We start from the raw sequence: 19,947 nt of genomic DNA, 5'->3' as shown, positions 1-19,947 counted from the left end.
GGGTTTGAGTTTGTTGGTAAAATGCATTGGTTTGAGCAGGAGGGGAAAGAGGACAAATGCTGCCAGTGCTTGGGGCAGATAAAAATAAACAAGATTGGTGTTGCGCAGTGCAAGACTGTAAAAATGTCCACTGCTAATGTGTGGTGGGCAAATAAAAATTCTGCGCATATTTTTTTTTTTCCCTTAAAAAGAGAATGCTCAGCTAACAAAAACGTCACCCGTGTATCTCTTTTTTTTATTTTTTTTTTCACGGGATTTAATCAAGAGGATCAGTAATATCGTCTCACCATATTTCCTTTGCGCTTTAAGAATTAATCCCTGCCAATGCCAACTAGGCACTGACATCTGTTTAACATAGAGGTTAATGACTAGTGTTTGAAAAAAAAAAATATAATTAATAAAAAAATTAAATCCATTAAGGACAACGATCTTCAGCACAAACGAAACAACCTGCAGATCAAGAAGAAAAAAAAAAAAAAAAAAAAATTTATTAAAAATTGAAAAACAAGAATAAAATTTTTTTCTGATTAATAAAAAAATCTTTTTTTCTGAGATCTATCTAATTTTTTTATCATAAAATTATAATTGTAGTATTGATTTATATTCCAAACTACTCTTTTTATCACCTTTGATGCATATTATTTTTTTATAAATTTATAAAATAATTTATATTAAAAATTTGAGTTTCAATAAAAAATTTAACAAAAAGATACCATCTCGTGTATCAAGATAAAATTATTCTGTCATCATCTCGATATTTTATCATTGATTTGTTTTAAGATATCTCCTGTTTCAGATGTGGAGAGGGATAGGATGGTGACCCATCCTGTTTCGTGGCAAAATGAAATAATCCGGTCTCATAAAATCTAAAATTTTGATTTATATTTTCAATCATCTATAATCATCAATTTACTCAACATTTAGTCATCGTCTCAAATTATCAACACATGTGAAGGCATCGTTGCACGTGGAAGATGTCATGCCATAAGCTGTTTTATCTTTATCAATGGGAAGAAAGGGGGTCCGCACAGAATCGCTACTTTATTCGGTGGTAAAGTGGACAGCTGGTCCTTACCGAGCCATCCGGTCTCAACGGACGCGACGCTGTAGTTATTTTCACTTTCTCCACCCACCACCACCCCAAGTTTCCTTTTTTTTTTTTTTTTTTTTGTTTTTTTTTCTTATAACATCACTTTCGTCCCCTCGGTCAACTTCTGTTCCTCCGATATTCTTGATTTCCGTTCTCGCTTATCGGCAAGTGCGCCGCCATCGAACTTTTGGCCACCCCCAAAATCCATGGCAACCCAAGAACACCACCATCACCGCACCCACGAGCAAACTCCACTCTATTTTCGTTCTTTCCGGCGTCTTTGGGCTTTCGTTTTTCCTTCCTTGTTGCGATGAGATGCTAGGTTTTGGATATATTTGGCTCGCGAAGGAGGGCATCGGCGGCCCCGTCGGGACCGGGTAAAGACTTCTTCTTGCCCCCTCCTATCTCATTAGTTCCAAATATGTCTTCATTCTAGGGTTTAATTGTGCTTTGCTTCCTGAATTTTCTTTTTAAGTTTTTTTTTTTTTTTTTTTTGGCTGCGTTGATGATTTTTCTTGGTTGGCTTGGTCTGCTAATGCATTTAATGGGACAATGCAATTTCCATCAGGCGTATGTGGAAAGCACGCATTACATGTGAAAATGGCGTTTGCATACGCACGATACAGCGATTATTCACATCTGTTTTCAGTCGATACCGCCTCCAGAATTGATTCCTTTCCTTTTTATTTTCTTTCTTTCTTTTACTGTTTTGCTGGCCATATAGCACTACTTTGGATTTTAGTTTACTTTTAATGTGGGAGAACAGTAGTTGGAAATTCAGTGTCTTGACGATTATTTATCATTAAATTCTCTTTATAGGTTTTTTATTTTTGATATTATATTATTGAATGATGGATAAATTTTCTCAGTAAAGGTGATGTTTTTAGATGGTTGGTTCTTGTAGTGATGGGAGATTGGGAGGATCTAGGATTTTATAAGGGGAGATGCAATTTAAAAGTTAGTTGGAGAACGAAAGTTTTTCGAGAGAGAAAAGGCATGCTTCCCTTTTAATTATGATAGCAGACCACATGCAATGCATTAAAAGAATGCGATGCTAGAGCACCTCTAATTCTTGGAAGCATTTCTTGATAGATTTTAGAAAATGTAGACTCGCTGTTTATATTTTTTCCTGTCATTATCTCGGACCCAAAAACTTCAAAGGTTTCTTATTTTCATAACTGTGCGTGTTGCGTATATCACTGATAACATAATCATATCACTTCTGTTTTTATCTTTTCCCAGCATATCTTGGATCCAAAAACTCGAAAGGTATCTTATTTTCATACCAGTGCATGTTGCATTTATCACTGATAAATATACTCATATTACTTCATCTTGAGGGTAAACTCAAAGTTTATGATCCTTACGATGCAGAGGTTATTTGTAGTTTATGATCCTTATATTTGTATGCTGGTGTGTTACAGCATGCTAGCGCAGAGCTATACAAGCAAATGTGCTTCAACTCCCATATACAAACAATACAATTGTAGCATTATATCTAGGCTAGACGTGCAATGAAATATTAAAACAAGCTCCATGGAAAGGGGTTTGGATTTGTGCAGAAAGATTGGAACACAGGAGTAAAAGATCATCAGTAAATAAATGTTACAAAAATCTCCAAGCTAAGTCCAAAAAAAGGATCCGTGCTGTTTATTATGGTCATTGTCTATTTAAAATTCTTTTTGCACTTGCTTGTCTTGTTCATGATTAACTAAATCTCCAAAAGTTAGTTACTTAATAAATAAGCTGCTAAAGTTTTATTCAGTTTAAGGTTATACCTTGACTGCTGAAGAAAAAGCTGCAGCATAATAATAGTTTGTGTGGACACATGTTGATGGCTAGGTACGGAAGAAAGAACTAATCTTTCTAGGGTATAGTACCTACTTATTCCTAAGCAGTGCAGCTAGGGGCCTGTTAAGCCTAGGTAACATACTTTAGGAAAACTTTTTCAGAGGGTTGTTTTAAGTTAAGAGTCAGCTATAAAACTTTCTTTCTGAAACCTAATGGAAAACACTATAGCCAAGAAAACACTTTTTGGCTAAGGTTAATGTATCTAGGGAAATGAATGCTTGGGTAGGATGGCATGAGGGAAGATGATACCATCAATTCTAAACTGGGATTCATGCATAGATAGTGTCTAAATGACTGGCTTTGATAAATTGCCGAACTTGCTGCAAGCCGTAACTGTATGATACTACTTGACAAACATGAAACTAGCTAGGCTTAAGATAGACTTAACCATGAAAAAGTGATTAATAAACCATATCAATAAGAATAAACGGCAACAGGAGGCAAGGACAATGGACTCAGTCTCCCAATGCATGAAAATGCTGATGCTAAGGACTTGGTTCCATTATAAAATATAAAATAAAAAGAAGAGGTTTGTGTTCTTTGCGATTGTTCAACCCTTAACAAGATGACAGCCATTTTGACTTATCCATGGAGCACTTCATGAGGAAAGGACCCGTGCTGTTGAAACAGGGTGCTGCCCACATGCTGCTATACGTGAAGATATTAGTATAAATCTAGGCACTCTTGAAGCGCAAAGTTGTACGGACTATTGTGAGTCAGGAGGAGGTACTTTCTTGCATTTAGAACAGAAGCATAGAACCTTTGCTTCGCATGGAAATGGGGTTGTTGAAGTTTGTGCATCATGTATGAGATAATTATGAGATATACGTAGTGAAAGGTTGTTGAGGGTTGTTTGAATGACTTGGAATGCATACCCAATTACCTTGTTGCATTAATATATGTGGTGCACACATACACACTGCCACTTACCCACAGAGAGACATGTACATAAAAAAACATACGTTGCATAAGTAAAGCCTTATGATAAACATCCATAGAGTGCATACATATTTATGAACCCAAATACACTCAGATGCCCGTGTAGACACAGATGTGCACACTGATGCAAGCGCCTATGAAGCCTCCTGCACATGCATGTACCCTTATTCCCATCTGTGCCCACACCCATCCACATGCATGCACGAGTCATAGACTTGGTTATACTTTTGATATATTGTATTAGCAGCTTCTGATGAACTTACCGGGGCTTTCTATGAACTTCTGATGGTTAAAATATGTACTTGGTTCCACTTAAAGGCTTAAGACGATCATGTAAGATTTTGGATTTTGCTCCATGTATTATGCATACGTACTAAAAGGTTCTGTGCATTTTGATGGTTTAGTTCCTAAGTGTTTTCCATTTCGTTTTCTTTTTTTTAGGTGTTTCTATTGCTGAAAAAGGGGAATGTGTAGAGCTGCTTAGTCGAAGGTAGTTTGCATAGGAAACAGCCACAACAGCTGCAGCCATAGAAATTTTCATAAACTTTTCATTCTTGATGGAGCAAAGCAACCACTTGTCATTGGATTGCTTTTGGCGGGCATCTCTGAACATTGTTAGCAACCATATGATAGTCTTCAGGGAGGAGGAGGCCTAAGAAGTAAAAACAAGGACTGTACTATTCCTTTTAGTGTTCCTTCTGGAACGTGTTGGAGGTCATATAGGAGAATGCAACTGAGGTTCAGAGGATTTGTTTTGCATGATAAACTATGCTGAACGAAGCTCTTTTTTTTTTTTTTCCCCTTTGATTTTTTAATTGGAGCAGAACAAGTGGACTTGGTCAGATAATTTAATATGAAGCTTACTATTTTTGCTAAGGTGTCAATCAAATTATCTAATCAGCTGAATTCAGATATTGAGAAAAACCTTACTTGAGGAGTTGGCACAAGGCTCAGATATTGGAGGACGTGGTTTAATACAAGCTGTTGGAGATCATCTGAGTCTAGTCATGTCCTTTCTGTGATTGTTTCAAGTTGTTTCCATATTGGTTTCATCTGCATTCTGGAGATTGTAGACTAAGTACTCATCAAGAAAAAAACATGTTGAAGATTGTGGTGCTGAAACTGAGAGGAGTGCAGGATGTTAGATCTTGTGCTAGACTCCATATTAGGGTTCCTCTATCAGCAAGACCTCAATTAGCATATAAGGTGTGGGAACAGGTCTCTGCTTTTTGGGTTGTTCTCCTGGTCCCTCAAACATTTCCATTAGTCTTGATCCAAGGATGGTGTTTACTGGTGTCAACAAATTGCGGGTAAGTTCTCCTCTTCGTCCCTTTGTAAGGATCACCCTTTTGAGCTAATATTTAATTCTCTTAGTTGCTTTTTTTTTTTTTTTTTTTTTTTTGTGGATATTAAGGTCATGCTCAGATATAATTTGTAATGCATGCTTTCCTAATTTATTGGGTTCACCTGCATGTAAAAAAGAGAAAATTCCATATTGTTGATACGAGAATTCAATGTCAACTTCCCCCCTGTTTTGACTGTTGGAGGGCCTATTGTTAACATGGCTAGAATATGCAAAACACACGGTATAAAACACTTTGAGGAAGAGTTTGAAGGAGAAAATATGAAGTACATGAAGCAATAAATGATGTAAATACCTCAACAGAGAATTCATGATCCTTCTTTTGTAATAGATCAAAACATTTTGGGAACTAATCATTTAGTAACTTACATAACCATGATACATCACTCAATGATGTGAATCAAACAGCTATTAATAGCTTTTATGCTAGTCCAGAGTATTATCTTTTGGGATCTTGGTGACTAAATTTCATGAGGAACTCAATCAGGCTTGGCAAAAGGCAACGACACTGAAGTTGCGCAGGCGGGAACAAAAGGCTGCTCGCAGGGAGAAACTGGAAAACAGCTAGAGAAATTATTAACATGCTGCGAAACAAACCTCTTTAGCTCACAACCGCCCACCCGTCGTAGATACTGAGGGTGTTGCACTAAGATTACTCTTACATGTTTCATTTTCTCCAAGGTTTCCATGTACAGGGGGCGTTCTATGTTTTTGAGTTACTTCGAAGTGATATCATCTATTGATGGTGCGGTGCAGAGGAGTGTCAAAAAGTGCGGGGACATGACTTGATGAAGCTGATATTCTGAGCTGAAAAGATTCCCCAGAATCACTTATTTTTGTTAGCTGAATGATGCCGACTTTGAAATCCTCGAGGTCTTAGGAAGAATGGACAATCTTGGCAATCTTGGACTAATTGAATACGCAACCAAGAGCTTACACTTGTGCTTGCGTAGGAGGATAGATTATTGACAATGGCTCTCAAATTTAAACTGTAAGGGAAAACATGGTTCTGAAAACTGGATTGGTGACCAATTCAGGCAGGCTCAGCTACCAGGCTGTAGGTCCAACTGTCGAAAATATTAAAATATTAAGAATGCTAAAAAAGGATATGGTATATAATATGAACAACTATTTCTAATTTTTTGAAAAACTATTTTTTTAAAAAAAATGTTACTGTTTAAAATACATTCATCTACACTGTTCTTTACTCTTTAAATGCAATATAAATAGAAAAATCATGATTCACTTTATTTTAAAAAATACATAAATTTAAGTAGTATATAATGTAAAAAAATACATAATTTTTTTTGATATTTTAATTTTTAAACAGTAGAGTTTTAAAGATATTCAAATATATGCAATGAAGTGTCTATTCTTTAATTTTACACCAAAGATAAAAAAGAATTAATTACTTTTGTGGAAAGAATTGATTATATATTGATAGAAGATGACTAATATAGATATAATTTTTGTTGCTTGGCAAGATGACAATAGTTTGCTGTTGTCTTGGCTTGCAATCCTCACTCACTCCGCTAAACCACAATTTTCGAACTTATGAGTTGGATGGCTTTTCTTCCATCCTATTCCTATTTTTTCTCATAAGAAATAGTTGGGCACAGGCTTCCATCTTTCATTCTAAGAGAACGGGAGAAGAAATTCTGTCTTAATATGTTAGATTTAAATTAGATGCGACATATTTTAGCCTAGAAAGGAAAGATATGAAACTAAAAAGTAAAAACATCAAATAGAAGCTGTAAATATTTAAATGAATTAATTATCGGTAACATTCTTGTTATTTGCATTAGCATCAATGGTATTTTTAGTATACAATTTTGCCAAGGGCTAAATAGCCAATGGTCTAATCTTTTGGTTCAGGTCGCCAAAGCTTGAAGTTGAGGGTTGGAAAAAGATAAAATGATAAAAAAAATCAAATTAGCTATTACATTCGTTATATTTATAAAATAGGTGCGGTTTTATGGTACTAAGTCATAAATACTCCTTAAGGTTGTGGTAGCAAAGATCTTATTGTCTGACAATTGGAATGGATCTTAAAGGCAAATACTCGAACATTCTTTTGCTTCAAATGGTATCTTCGAAAAATTTTCCCATAAGTAAAATAGATGACCACCTCCATCTGGTCAAAGATTGTATTTCAGGATATTGCAAAATTTTTAAGAGCTTAGAAATTGCATCCCACCTCATATGAGGCGGTTCTGGATTTGAATCTTTAGACTATTGTTCTTTGAAGTTCTACTTTTACAATTCTAACAGGAGGTGCTTCCACTGATCACCCGAAGAGGGAATGACTGGATAGTCATCTCCATGTAATCAAAGAGCGATAACCTAATCTAAAAAGGGGATTACAGAAATTTCAAAATACATCAGCTCAAGAAATGCAATGGAGGAATCCTTAATATCAAATTGTTGAGAATTAAAAATAAAAAAGTCAATGCAAGTCCTTCATTTTATTTCAAAAGGAGTAAAATCTTATATAGAAAAGCAACAAATGGAATGAAATGTGTATGGTCTCTGTCTGATCCTTTTTAAGACAGGATGATTGCATAAATTATACTTCAACCAAGTGAATAATAATAAAAAAAAGCTTGCTAAATTATTTATTTAAGACTATAAAGAAATCTCACTAAATTATGCCACAAAGGAAAAAAAAAATCTTATATAAATAAAAAAAAAAAAATCTGCATCGTCTCCATCTGATCTTTCTTTAAGGGGAAAAAAGGTCAAATTGTTGAGAATTTGAAATAAAAATAGGTCAACGCAAGTGTGGTGTTTCATATTTTCATTTTAAAAAGTGTAAAATTCTATATAGAGAAAGCAATAAATGAAAAGAAATCTGCATGGTCTGTATCTGATCCTTTTCAATGCAGGATGATGTTATAAATTATACATCAACCAAGAAGACTAGAAAGAAAGCTCACTAAATTACTTATTTAAGACCATAGCAAAGTCTCACTAAATTACATTGAAGAATAAAATCTTATATTAAAAAGTAATTAACTAAAAAAAAAACAATGCCACACAGAATGCGACTCCGCTGGGGATCGAACCCAGAATCTCTGGTTCCGTAGACCAGCGCCTTATCCATTGGGCCACGGAGTCTGTAATAAACCTTACGTAAATTACAATTAATTAGTTGAATATCCCAGACTGTAACACTGTACGTGGTTCAATGGACTGATTGTTGTACGGGTGTCGTTTTCACACAATCATGTATTGAATTTTTGGTTTCTTTTTGTCTTAAAACTGGGGTTGTCAGTTGGTTATACTGTCAAAGAGCATGTTGGCCTTGAATGATTATGAGTCTGTCACATACTTAAAAAGTACTCTTTATTCTTGCCCTTGGCCCGATTTGATTATGGGAAGAGGGCCTTAAGTTTGTTTAATGTTCTTTCGAGAACTCCTCTCAGACAAAAAAGAAAAAAAAGAAAAAAAAAAAAATCATTTGAGAATGGATAGGATATTGAGATGAACTGGCTGTCGCTTGTATAAGTGTCTTCTGAATCGTAGTCTGTAAAAGACAACAGGATAGCAGATAGTGGAGCTTTTACGCAAGGAAGCAATGGCGTTGATCCTTTTGTACTAACAATTCAGAAGGTTAAACCACATGGCAGTTTAAGTGTTTTTTTTTTTTTTAAATATCATGAGATAATTTCAACTTGTTGGTAACCTTCTAGTAACTCGTTAACAATGCAGTTCTTTAAATATCCTACTCTATTGGATTGAGAGATATTGTTCAACTTTTTATTTAAATTATATGAAAAAATACCATAGCAATCCTTTTAGTTTTTCTCATAGTTTCATAGGTCATGCTTGTATTTAATATGCCATTTGTTTTGGGACTAATGTTGAATAAGAGGCAATAAAATAGGCTCCTTATTTGCCAGACAATTATCTGCACGTCAACTTCCCCCAGTTTTAGCTTAGTTCAAGAGGAAAGTAGAGTAATTTTATTCTAGTTTACTCATTTTACTCGTTTGATGGCATAATTCATTCTACCGTGTAGCTGAAGTGCAGCCTACCCAACGTCATGGGCTGGGCTGACTCGCCTAATTCTTCTTGTGTTTGTTCTTTTGCTTCGTCCGCCAGATAAACTCAATGGCTTAGCTACCACAACGGAAGATTGGCACCCTTTGAATTCCTTACCTCGCTCTGTAGACAAAGCTAAGGACCAGTTCCGGTGCATGGAAGTAAGCTAGCTTGCCATGCTATGATATCGTGTGCTTAAAAGCTTTCATGGGGAATGATCCATGGTCCACGCAACCATCGCAGCCACAGAGGAACGGTTCTGTGGCCTTTGAATCTGCTCTCTGGCTCCCTCTTACATCAAACAAGGTACGATAGCTCGTGATGCTTGTGAACGTTTGCAAGTCTGATAACTCCCTTTTATGTATGTAAACATCACGTCAACAAGGTTGTTAACAAAATAACTACAACAAATGCTTGCCTTGAAAATGCTCCCCTGAAACACCCACTCAAAGCAGTTATTCACATAACCTGATCTAATTGGAGAACAGATGCTCCCTACTTCTGAAACCTTGATTCTTTCCATATTAGTAGTCAATGGAAAATTTTGAAATTTATGAAATGTTTTATGTTGGAAAAAATGTGTCGGTGGTGAAGACTTGGGGCTAGGAAAATCCTTGTGGATGGAATGATTTATATTTGTTAATTCTAAGAATCTTTATTTCTGTTTTCTGATGCATTTGAACTCCTTTTGGTAGTATAATTTGAAAACTCAATTTTCACCTCACATGCAAAGAGACAGATTCCTCATCCTGGAAAATTTCAGCTGAAAGGGGTAGCATTTAATCACGACAATCCAGAAAACTAGTGATGATTCCACTTCTAAAGCAGCTTTAATCTTCGATTCACTCCTTCATTTTATGTCAATCCAAAGTTTGATTAATTAATCATCCTACAGATTCTCAAAGCCAAAAAGATCTCCTCATTATGTCAACCGAGTTTGATTTTAGCCGCTGCTTTTATTTCAGAGATTGGAGATGCAAGGCGTAGCTCAAGCAATACGTTTCCATGGGAACCGTCTGAAACTCGCGGTTCTACAGCACATCAGCATGAAGGAAAAATCTTTCTGGTCCAACTTATTTACACGCTTTGAGAGCGCAATTTCAACTCCCAGCTTACCTCAAAGGGGATTGGAGAATACAACAATTGCAGAGCTCTTCAAAGCAAAGGGGGAAGATAAGGCAGGAGCCGTTTACTGGTGTAGTACCACAGACACAGTCTATGATGCCGTGAAGAATGTAGGAACTCATTCAACTTCAATTACACAGAAGAATACAGACTTAATTAACTGTTCTGAATGCAATAATGGCAGTTAATGGATTTTTTTGATCTGTAGATGACACAACATAATACTGGAGCTTTGGTTGTTGTGAAGCCAGGGGACGAAAAACTGCTTGCTGGAATAATCACCGAAAGAGGTAATCAACATTTACTTGTTCCACCATCCAAGGGCATCGAAATCTTCATTCTTTCCTTCTCATGGAAGGTTCTTAAAAAGAAACATTCCTTTGGTTTTAAGCCAATTATGAGCAAGGAAAAGTGCTTTCTAATTCATCTCAAAGATTTACCAGACCAAATGAGTTTCAAACTCGGAAGAAAAAAATATAACATATGTTCATAAAAGAATAAAAATCTTATGGATGGACCTGATCCAACGTAGTATAATTGATGTAGTTCCTGTAAGCATTCTAGACTGTTGTTCACCACAGAGGGACACAGAATTTTCTACTAAGAAAGAAAAACTATGGACCGTACCATGCACTCAACATTTTGGTTCCAATGGAACAAGTGAATTACTTCTCTGTTGTGAATTTTTGTTGCTACAGATTATCTCCAGAAGATCATTGTGCAAGGAAGATCTTCCAAAGCCACAAGAGTTGGAGAAATCATGACTGAAGAGGTAGACTCTTGCATAGTTTCTGTAACAGTCTGATAATATTTATTATGATTCCTTAATCTTCTACCATTATTTGGGCATGGTTTTACAGAACAAGCTCATTACGGTGTCTTCTGACACAAATATTCTTCAAGCAATGCAGCTAATGACAGGTACGCTATTGACCATTTCTCGAAGGTGTTCTTCCCTAAATTTTGTATTTGACAATTCACCAGAATAAACGAATAATGAAGAAACCAATGTTCATTTCTGGTGCTGGCAGATAAACATATTCGACATGTTCCTGTGATAGATCAGAAGGTAGTTGGCATGATTTCCATTGTAGATGTTGTCCGAGCAGTAGTAGAACAACAACATCAGGAAGTGAAGCGTTTGAATGAATTTATTAGAGGGGATTACTACTGAATGTCAGCGATGCCCTACCAGAGATAGTTGATACATGAAAGCCTTTGAGGTGGACAATCTTGATGTTTAAAGCTATATTATGTTCTTGTGGATCTATCTTGAAGGTCAATAGATGGTTAGTTAGTTAGACTTTCATTGCCAATATTGCAGTATACAAATTCTGAAATTCCACCATGTTCACCGACCAGGCTTGAAATTCCAAGTAGTCTTCCCAAATTGTTCAGCAACAGAATGAGTAGTCTTTCTCATTATAACTGCATCAAGTAAGAAAAAAACAAGAAAAATCAAATGTTTTTAAAAAGTTTTCTGTAACGATCATAGGAACATAGGATATGTGACATGGAACATCTAGAGCAGCCAAGCATGCAAGGCTATTGCATTTTGCCAAAGCTAACAAATTGTATAACAGTAAAAGCATACAGATTTTAAGACTATTTCATAATCTAGCAAGACTAGTCCATGTTACCAGCCATAAAATGATGAACGGTCAGCACTGTACAAAGAACTTTGATGCATGAACTACATCCTCATCAACTAACTGTCTATTCATAACCCATCTTGCTCTCTCGAACACTAAGATAAGAGAAAATGAAATTATATTTTCTCCAAAAATACCAATATATCCACCACCAGCCTCCTATGAAGAAAATCTCTCGAAAGGGGAAGCTAAATTTTGACTTAGTTAGAATACTTGAATCCAATGGATTGAAAAGGGTCCCCATAGTATGATTGTAAAACTATTGCTAAAATATAGATATGCTAAATTTCTAAATAATGTACAATCAAAAGTAAATATATAAAATATTTGGGCAAAGTCTCCATAATCATCATAGCTCACAGTTAAACCATTGAAGGACCGGCCAATTTCCTTTGGGAGTTAACAAATGGGATACTTTTCTCTTGAAGATGGTGAGGATTTCTTTCCTTCAATATCCAACAAGTGGCACCCTTATGCAATCTAATAAAAATCTAATTTTTGAGGCAAAGATATAAACTTTGACAGGTAGAACCAACATTATAACATAAGATAAATTGAAATGCACAAAGAAGTGAAATATGTTCCTTCCAGGGGTCAGGCTGGATCTCGAGGAAAAATACCTCAGAAAACTAAAACCAAAGAGGAAAAAAGGTACGAACATGTAACGTGTAATGGAGAGCATGATATTTTGTAACAGTAAATTATAAGTGTAAACATTGTCGGGTGATGGTTAGAAGGTGCCAGTAACATCTGAACTTTACTTACACTTGCACATCTATGCGACTAATATGGAATTAACTATTAAAAAAAAAAGGAGAATCGATTAACATTTTAGAACATAAACAAAAATAACTAGAGAGCAGAAAAGCAGATAGAGGTAAAACGGAGAGAAAGATTTTACTATCTTATTTTGAAAGATAAAGCAAAATTCATTATAAAATGTAGAGGCAAGGCTCATTCTTTATGTTAAGGTGACCAATGAAGCTTAAAATTTGTATTATTAATTAAAGAGTATTATTGATTAAAATTCTTTCTGAGAATTTGAGCATGGACTGAAAATTGAAAATGGCGCATAACCAAAGCGGAACCTGATGTGTTTCAGAAAAGAATCATGGTGGGATGGTCAATGGTCTAGCCATCACAAAGACTGAGGTAACTCGTGGTATGAAGAACATGAAAAAGGATTTCACAGCAGGTGGGGAATGTCAGAATGATCAGAGTTTCTCATGAATATTATTATTATAAGCTTTCAATCAGGTAATGGCCAAATGATACCTGTAAAAGGAACTCCAAAGTATCCTGCACTAGCATAGATATAGTAGTTATTTAAGAAAAAACACAAGTACTAACATATTAATTGGTTCTTGAATTTATACACAATATATGACATTGCATCATTAGCGTCTAAACATTCTAGTATCCACTGCAGAACACAGGACAGCATAAAGAATTTTTACGTGGTAACTCAAACATTAATCTCCGACCAAAATACTAAATCTTATTGTTGATGGGAGAGAAACATATCACTAAGTTCAGTGATGCCAAACATCTGGTCCCAAATCATCTATAAGTCATTTAGCACACTGGAAGGAAAAAGAATTAAAAAAAAGGATAATAAGAAGACAAAAGAAGAAGAAGAAGAATAAGAAGAAACAATGTTTCAGTTACTTCTAGAGCTGCAAACAAAGTGGCTTTCAATGCTACAAACGCTTGAATCAACTTGCTTGACAAGCTCCCCAGCTTTTATCTCCTGGAGTACCAGGAGCATGAAAACCAAATTATCTAACAAACTACGGAAAGGATGCACACACACACAAAAAAAAAAAAAAAGAAAAAAGAAAAAGAAAAGAAAAGAAAAGAAAAGAAAATTGATAAGTTTTTTTATTTGAATTTCTGAGTCAAAAAAGACCACCTTCATGTTGTCGAAACCGTCGCTAGTACGAATAGAGATCTCGCTCGTCGTGTAGCTATCGCCGAGCTTGATATCCACATAGAGAACCAGAAGCTGAGCCAGATGTCAGTATTCCATTAAGCACCAATTTAACAACAAAATTCGTGAATAAAATTCGACAAAAGGGTTCGGAATCAGCGAACAGAATAAATAACAGGGAATCAAAATCATACTCGCAGCATGACCTTCTTCCGGAACTGGATATTCACCAAATGAGGTTGACTCCATCCGATCTGAATCGAAAGAACTCATCTTTTTATCAATCTATCGACCAAATTAACAAGGAAAAACTTATTATTTGGTTCCGTCTCTTAGGGTTTAGCAGATTGGGAGATAAAGCTTTGGGGGAAAAGGGGCTAGGATTGAAACTTTGGGAGGGAAGAGAGAAGAGGAAGGGAGACGGATGGATTAACTGTCAGTAGGCGTCGAGTTTGTCGTCGCGGAGGGCGAGGACGCCATTGCCGGGCTTGGGGGAGCTGACTCTCCAGGCTGCCTTCTTGGATATATCCTGGAGGTCGCCATCGACGTCCAGGTGCTGGCTCCCATTCAGCTTCCCCGCCGTGTCCTCCTCGCCGTCCGACTCCGTCGCCATTGCCGACCCCGTCGCGGGCTAGTAGAGGGGTTTGAGAACGGGTTGGGTTGGGTCTTCTGGCCACTGGGTCAAGCATGGAACCCGGAGTCCCGGACCCGTTTCTACTTGAAACGTTCGTACTTTCGCTTGGTCCAAATTCGGCCATCGCTTTGTTCTCTTCATTTTAAATCTAAATTATTAGCCCACGTTGGTACTACAATTATGTTTAGATTGATTCCAATAATTTTTTTTTTAAGAAAGATATCGTAAATTATAATGTTGGATAATTGTGACCTTTTATTTTTCTGAATTTCAGTTTCTTGAATCTTGAAAGTTTTTTTCTTTCTCACTTTGCTTTTTATCATCATCCTAAAGAAGGATTTTAGCATCATATTGTGGGTAAACTGTTGGTGACTATCTTTTGCGTCTGAAAATATATATACGTATATATATTGGTGACTATCGGGTTTAAGATTCCGGGAAATTAGGGTTAAAGAAGACACAAAGTCACAAGAAAAAAAAAAAAAGAAATTTGGTAACGTATATTTCTTTCACTAAAACAGCTATGGAGATTCCTCATAACACATTGCCACTAAATGGTAGAGATTAGGTCAAATCAGGTTAATTAATCAGAGTGGCTACCTTTTTTATACACATGCCTGACCTTATTGGGCATTGGAGTTTAACATGGGATTTATGCTTAAATCAAGTTAGATAAGCCTTATAAAGGTATCAATAGACTAGCATCCGCTCAATTTAAATGGTTCTTGAGTCTGATTTTGATTAAAGTTTAAATTCGGAGTGACTACTATAAGTTAATCAAGAAATTTTAACCGTTACTTAGATAGGTTGAATCAGATCAAGTTAGCCCAGTTGGATAAATTCTAGTCTGGCCATGCTCATAGTTAAGCCGGGGCATGATCATAGCCTCGGCCTATGACCCATAATTGGCAGTAATTGGTGAGTTGGAATCTCAAATAATGTTGATGTTCAAATTGAGTAGGATAGGAGTTGGACACGCATAAGTTAAAACTGATCGTGCCCATGGTTAGCTAGAACTAACCTAGATTAATCCCATCAACAATTCCAATCGAGAGTACATTCCCCTCATGCTTTTAAGAATACGGGGATCCAAAGGGGACTTTAATCATCTTAAGTAAATTTTGAGGTTGCTTTTGTTCGTGTAGGAATTTGCTTCCTTTTAGTCTTAGCTATCGAGTATTATGGCTTTCTTTGTATTTGATGAACATATCATTTTGTACTGATTTGACTTCTATCAATGCGATGGTACAAGTTTGCCAAACCACACATTCAGACACAAATAATTGACACAAAAAATTAAGAACGGGTTAGTTGGGCGGAGGCAAACCACCACACCAGGAATCTTTATCCAACCATCTGCTAGATTTTTCACCTGGTAACTAGATTGATACTTACAAACATGGAACATGGGCAGATGCTGAATTTCCATAATGATTCATCAAAGTAACAAAATGCTGGCTACTTATTGTATAAGTTGTTGAACATATTGTAATACCAGGTACAGCTACTGAAATTTTACATGATTTTCACCTATTTTTTAAGGTTAGAAATGCATACAAGGCATCTCCAACTCCAGGATTCAAGACATTTTTGCGCCAAGATTGAATGAATTAATTAACTCCATCTTAGGATCATTGAGTCACGCCATTACCGATGTAGCCACTTCGTTTTCTTACGTCTGATACATCCAATGAAAATTAATATTCACCTGCAATATTGATCACCACTATGGTGTTCTTTTGCAAAATCCGAACCAAAGGTAAACATAAATGCAAGACAAGCAATTCCAGAATAATTTGTGTCAACATAAACATGCAATTTTTAAATAATTAATTTGTTAAAGGTAGTGATATTCATGTAGCCATTCTTGATGGTCATCATCATGACTTCGAAGGTCCACTAGTGGAAATTCTAATCCTTGGTGCATTACCATGTCGCAACAACTCCTCATATCGCTGTCCCAAGCGACAAAAGAACCATTAACCTGAAATGTGAGAACAGAAAATAAATGTACGTACCAATTAGTTGGTTGTTATAAACTGGTGATTAATGCTATGCTATGCTGCCTCTAAACCGGTAGTTGTTTGGTTATAGTAGTTACACTGAAACATGAATCCATGAATGCTTCCGGCACTGCCGCAGGTGCACTCATGGTTCTGCGAAGGGCTAACTCTGAATTGTCCAAGGCCATGTCGAGGCCACCTCGTGCAACTGCTTGCTCCAAGTTGTCGAATGGAAGATAGGATGCGTCCACGGGCTCGCATGGCATCCCAGCTGGTGGACAAATTGTGCTCGGAACTGGGTCAATCTACAATGATATCACGAGAGCCACGTTACTACGAATAATAAGGGCAAGACATCAAAAGTGGAGGAAAGGAAAGAAAAAAGAAGAAGAAACCGAGACTTCACTTCGATTCTAATGATGAATTCTAGCTCAAATTTAACTAAAGAGTGGACCTCTAGATACAAATTCTTTGTCATTTGTGACAAATGGTTACTTGTAGTTCAAAATTCAGCTTAACTAGTCGCCAACTTTTACGGACGGTAATGGTCATTCTCTAAGTCATTTCGGGGAAACCTATGAAAATACAGCTAATTAATCGGAGAGTTGATTAGGCCACCATCAAATGGGAGTCTATCCAGTGCAATGCTATATACGACAGTTTGACAAGTGGGCACCGTTGATGTGCATCCTACCAAGACCATTTGGCCTAACTAAGTGACGTAATAGACGTTGCACTGCTTTTTGAAAGAGTTTCTGTCGAGTGTTTGGATGTATTGTCGAATGTACTTGACAAGGTAAATCTAGCAATTCTTGCATTGAAATGATTGGTGATGTCTCCGCTGCTGATTTTATTATAAATAGAAAACAGTGATTGCCCTGTTATCTAGACCATGTTGATGTTTTTTTTTGGTGCAACCATGTTGAAATAATTGAGAAGACTATTTGTGTCACAAGAACAAGTAGTTGATGGAAATTGGGTGTTATATTAAACAGAATGAGTACAAGAAACTAAAAACAAATTTAATAAATCTGAAAGTCTGCCTTAATGCTCACTAATATTGAGTGAAACTGTTCAGTAACTTCTATTTCTGAATCAAACAAGTACCCTATGTAATGATAGATTAACACCAACCCTCACAAAAAAACCTCGAGAAAACAGGATCATGCCTGCCTCCTGGATATAGAAGGGCGCACCACCCAAGCTCATGGCCCTTCACCTCTAACGTTGGATTCACCACATGCTAGACCTAATTCTTTTTAAGGTTTCCCCCACTAGTCTTTGAGGGTTGATGTTAGTATGGCATTTTCCTAATCGAAATGCCAGCAATGGGGGAGGATGACATCAGTTTATTTTGTAGCACTGCACAAGGGCTGATTTCTTCCAAGTTCCAGAGGACAAAATGACACAGGCCCAGTTATTATCAGATTCAGAGAGATCCATTTGGGCCTGGCTGACTCAGAGGGACTCCGGTCCCATGAGGCCTGCCCCAGCCTGCAAGGGTGCCAGACTTGCATGAACTTGTCCGAGCCCTTACAGTTCTCACATTCAATACACTCCTTGTATATGTTCTCCATTGGCAAACTGACTTTGAACAAAATCCAACTGTGTAAATGCCTATTTTAAAGCTCAGAGAGCAGTAAATTCCTTGTTCCCCAAAGCAGAGGAAACTTATCCTTTTGTCGGTCATCTCCTGTACAGACTGACCCAACTTTTTATGACCTTTATGGTACCGTCTATAATGTAGTTTCTTGATGTTTAACTGGCAAGAAATTTACCTCTTTGCTGAAGAATTCGTCGGTATTGAATTCGAGACTCGGATTCACACTGGCCAGTTTCATCGACAAAAACTAAGGAAAGGAAATTTCATAAGATAAATTATCAAAATACAATCTTTCTGGAATTCCAAAATAATTAAAATAGCTTGAAGGCATGGATATATACCTCAACTTGTTTCTGAAGTGACTGAACATAGTTGATGATCTCATCAAGCATGCTAGCTTTCCCCGTTATCTTGTTGCACCCTGGCACAAGATCTTGTAGAAAGTTCATTCTCTCGCTGATCTTCTCTCTCCTTACCTGCACCAACTTTCCTTGTTCAGTTCCACATATATATAATTCAATTTTTCCAAAACTCTACCTCAAAGCGAAAAAGACGATTAATATACTCTTTCAGCCAAGCTATGTCTATCGGTGGCTTGGCCCCGGCGAGCTCTCACGTGGATGTAGTCCTGCATCGGCGCCAATGCTTTTGAATTATCCTTTGAGCTCTCACCTGAAGCTTCTTTCTTCTCGTTGTTATTGTTGGACCGTTGTTGGTTTTCCACTTCGGGCCTAGCCACTGGTACTCCGCCACCTTTGTCTCCCTTGATTGATATCTTTTCTTTGGTGCTACCCTCCATTCCATCACCAGTGCAACCCACCTGGTCAACGGAATCAGTTTGTTTACTAGCTCTTTAATGATGCAATTGCTTTGTATATAACTATGTGAAAGAGAAGAAGAATGGAGAGTCCATCACCTTTCCACTATGAAATCTGTCGGCCTTCCTCTTCTTAGAGGCGCGGGTGCACTCTGTCTGCAATGAAGAAGAGCCCAAAATGGTACAGTGGTTATTGAGCTGCTGCTTGTTCTCCTCCTCCTCCTCCTCCTCATAGCTACTAATGGTTGTGGTGTGGTTTGCTTGGTCTATAGAGCTAGCTAGTAGATAGCTATCATTTGCATGGCAACGGTTGCTTAATGTAAAGTAGGAGTCCTGCTGTGGTTGCTGCCATTTGAGCCGGTCCAAAAGGCTCCGGTCCGAAGTTGCCATGTTGGTGTTGGTCTCATGGACGGGCCGGCGCTGCAACATATTTAGCATTGCGTTCAAAAGATTGAGAAACAAATTGGAAGAGAGAAAGAGAGAGAGAGAGAGAGTAGCTGACTAGCATCAGCTGATAGAGTCTCGCATTCCCCTCTCCTTGGCTTTATATGGAAGGAAAATTAGGGGCTCTCACCAAGTCGCCTCTGCTCTCTCTCTCTCTCTCTCTCTTAATTTCTTTCTTTGACGTCACTCCTTGGACTCGGAATACATATTTTACACAGGAGAATGGCGTCCCAGGGATGGGTAATATTATCTTAGTATATAGATTTTTTTTTTTTTTTTTTGGGATGAAATCTTAGTACATAGATTTTAGACTCGGCCCGCGCCCCTTGGTCAAATTAAATAGATAGGAAGAGAGCGATAACTGTGGCCGAGCTCCCAGAACAAAGAGACCGGAGATCAGGCAATCATGTCATGACCAAGTGGAGCCCAGGGCTCCCCAAAGTGAACTGTGG

General features: G+C 37.1%; 2 protein-coding genes, 2 long non-coding RNA genes and 1 other non-coding gene across 5 annotated transcripts; 2 read left to right on the top strand and 3 right to left on the bottom strand.

Annotated features, from left to right (window-relative positions):
* Nucleotides 1-1,176: 1,176 nt before the first annotated feature.
* On the top strand, nucleotides 1,177-5,379 carry LOC105048397 (uncharacterized). The gene is made up of 2 exons (XR_832629.4): nucleotides 1,177-1,467; nucleotides 4,322-5,379. It is a non-coding gene; the product is annotated as an uncharacterized lncRNA (long non-coding RNA).
* Nucleotides 5,380-8,287: 2,908 nt separating this feature from the next.
* On the bottom strand, nucleotides 8,288-8,360 carry TRNAR-ACG (transfer RNA arginine (anticodon ACG)). Its single transcript has one exon. It is a non-coding gene; the product is annotated as a tRNA-Arg (tRNA).
* A 988-nt stretch (nucleotides 8,361-9,348) lies between these two features.
* On the top strand, nucleotides 9,349-11,719 carry LOC105048379 (CBS domain-containing protein CBSX3, mitochondrial-like). Its single transcript, XM_010927681.4, has 6 exons — nucleotides 9,349-9,593; nucleotides 10,253-10,522; nucleotides 10,621-10,702; nucleotides 11,111-11,184; nucleotides 11,273-11,333; nucleotides 11,444-11,719. The coding sequence occupies exons 1-6, from the start codon at nucleotides 9,495-9,497 to the stop codon at nucleotides 11,584-11,586; spliced, it is 729 nt and encodes a 242-aa protein (XP_010925983.1). The 5' UTR covers nucleotides 9,349-9,494; the 3' UTR covers nucleotides 11,587-11,719.
* LOC105048390 (uncharacterized) lies at nucleotides 10,522-14,716 on the bottom strand. The gene is made up of 4 exons (XR_832628.4): nucleotides 14,429-14,716; nucleotides 14,189-14,248; nucleotides 13,977-14,069; nucleotides 10,522-11,840 (listed from the first exon to the last, which is right to left on the bottom strand). It is a non-coding gene; the product is annotated as an uncharacterized lncRNA (long non-coding RNA).
* A 1,364-nt stretch (nucleotides 14,717-16,080) lies between these two features.
* On the bottom strand, nucleotides 16,081-19,642 carry LOC105048370 (uncharacterized). Its single transcript, XM_010927674.3, has 7 exons — nucleotides 19,626-19,642; nucleotides 19,151-19,471; nucleotides 18,800-19,054; nucleotides 18,576-18,710; nucleotides 18,410-18,481; nucleotides 16,730-16,936; nucleotides 16,081-16,612 (listed from the first exon to the last, which is right to left on the bottom strand). Exons 2-7 carry the CDS (start codon nucleotides 19,439-19,441, stop codon nucleotides 16,466-16,468), a joined length of 1,107 nt encoding a protein of 368 aa, XP_010925976.2. The 5' UTR covers nucleotides 19,442-19,471; nucleotides 19,626-19,642; the 3' UTR covers nucleotides 16,081-16,465.
* Between the last annotated feature and the right edge of the window lie 305 nt (nucleotides 19,643-19,947).

This window comes from Elaeis guineensis, chromosome 2 (assembly GCF_000442705.2).
Source record: "Elaeis guineensis isolate ETL-2024a chromosome 2, EG11, whole genome shotgun sequence".
Taxonomy (NCBI): Eukaryota; Viridiplantae; Streptophyta; class Magnoliopsida; order Arecales; family Arecaceae; genus Elaeis; species Elaeis guineensis.
The sequence above is the reverse complement of the archived record's forward strand: the minus strand, read 5'-3'. Positions and strand labels throughout refer to the sequence as shown.

Coding starts and splice junctions, on each gene's coding strand:
- LOC105048379 (XM_010927681.4), top strand. CDS start 9,495: ATGGGGAATGATCCATGGTCCACGCAACCATCGCAGCCACAGAGGAAC. Junction 9,594..10,252: donor TCCCTCTTACATCAAACAAG/GTACGATAGCTC, acceptor CTTTTATTTCAG/AGATTGGAGATGCAAGGCGT. Junction 10,523..10,620: donor TCTATGATGCCGTGAAGAAT/GTAGGAACTCAT, acceptor TTTGATCTGTAG/ATGACACAACATAATACTGG.
- LOC105048370 (XM_010927674.3), bottom strand. CDS start 19,441: ATGGCAACTTCGGACCGGAGCCTTTTGGACCGGCTCAAATGGCAGCAA. Junction 19,055..19,150: donor ACAGATTTCATAGTGGAAAG/GTGATGGACTCT, acceptor TCCGTTGACCAG/GTGGGTTGCACTGGTGATGG. Junction 18,711..18,799: donor GACATAGCTTGGCTGAAAGA/GTATATTAATCG, acceptor AAGTTGGTGCAG/GTAAGGAGAGAGAAGATCAG.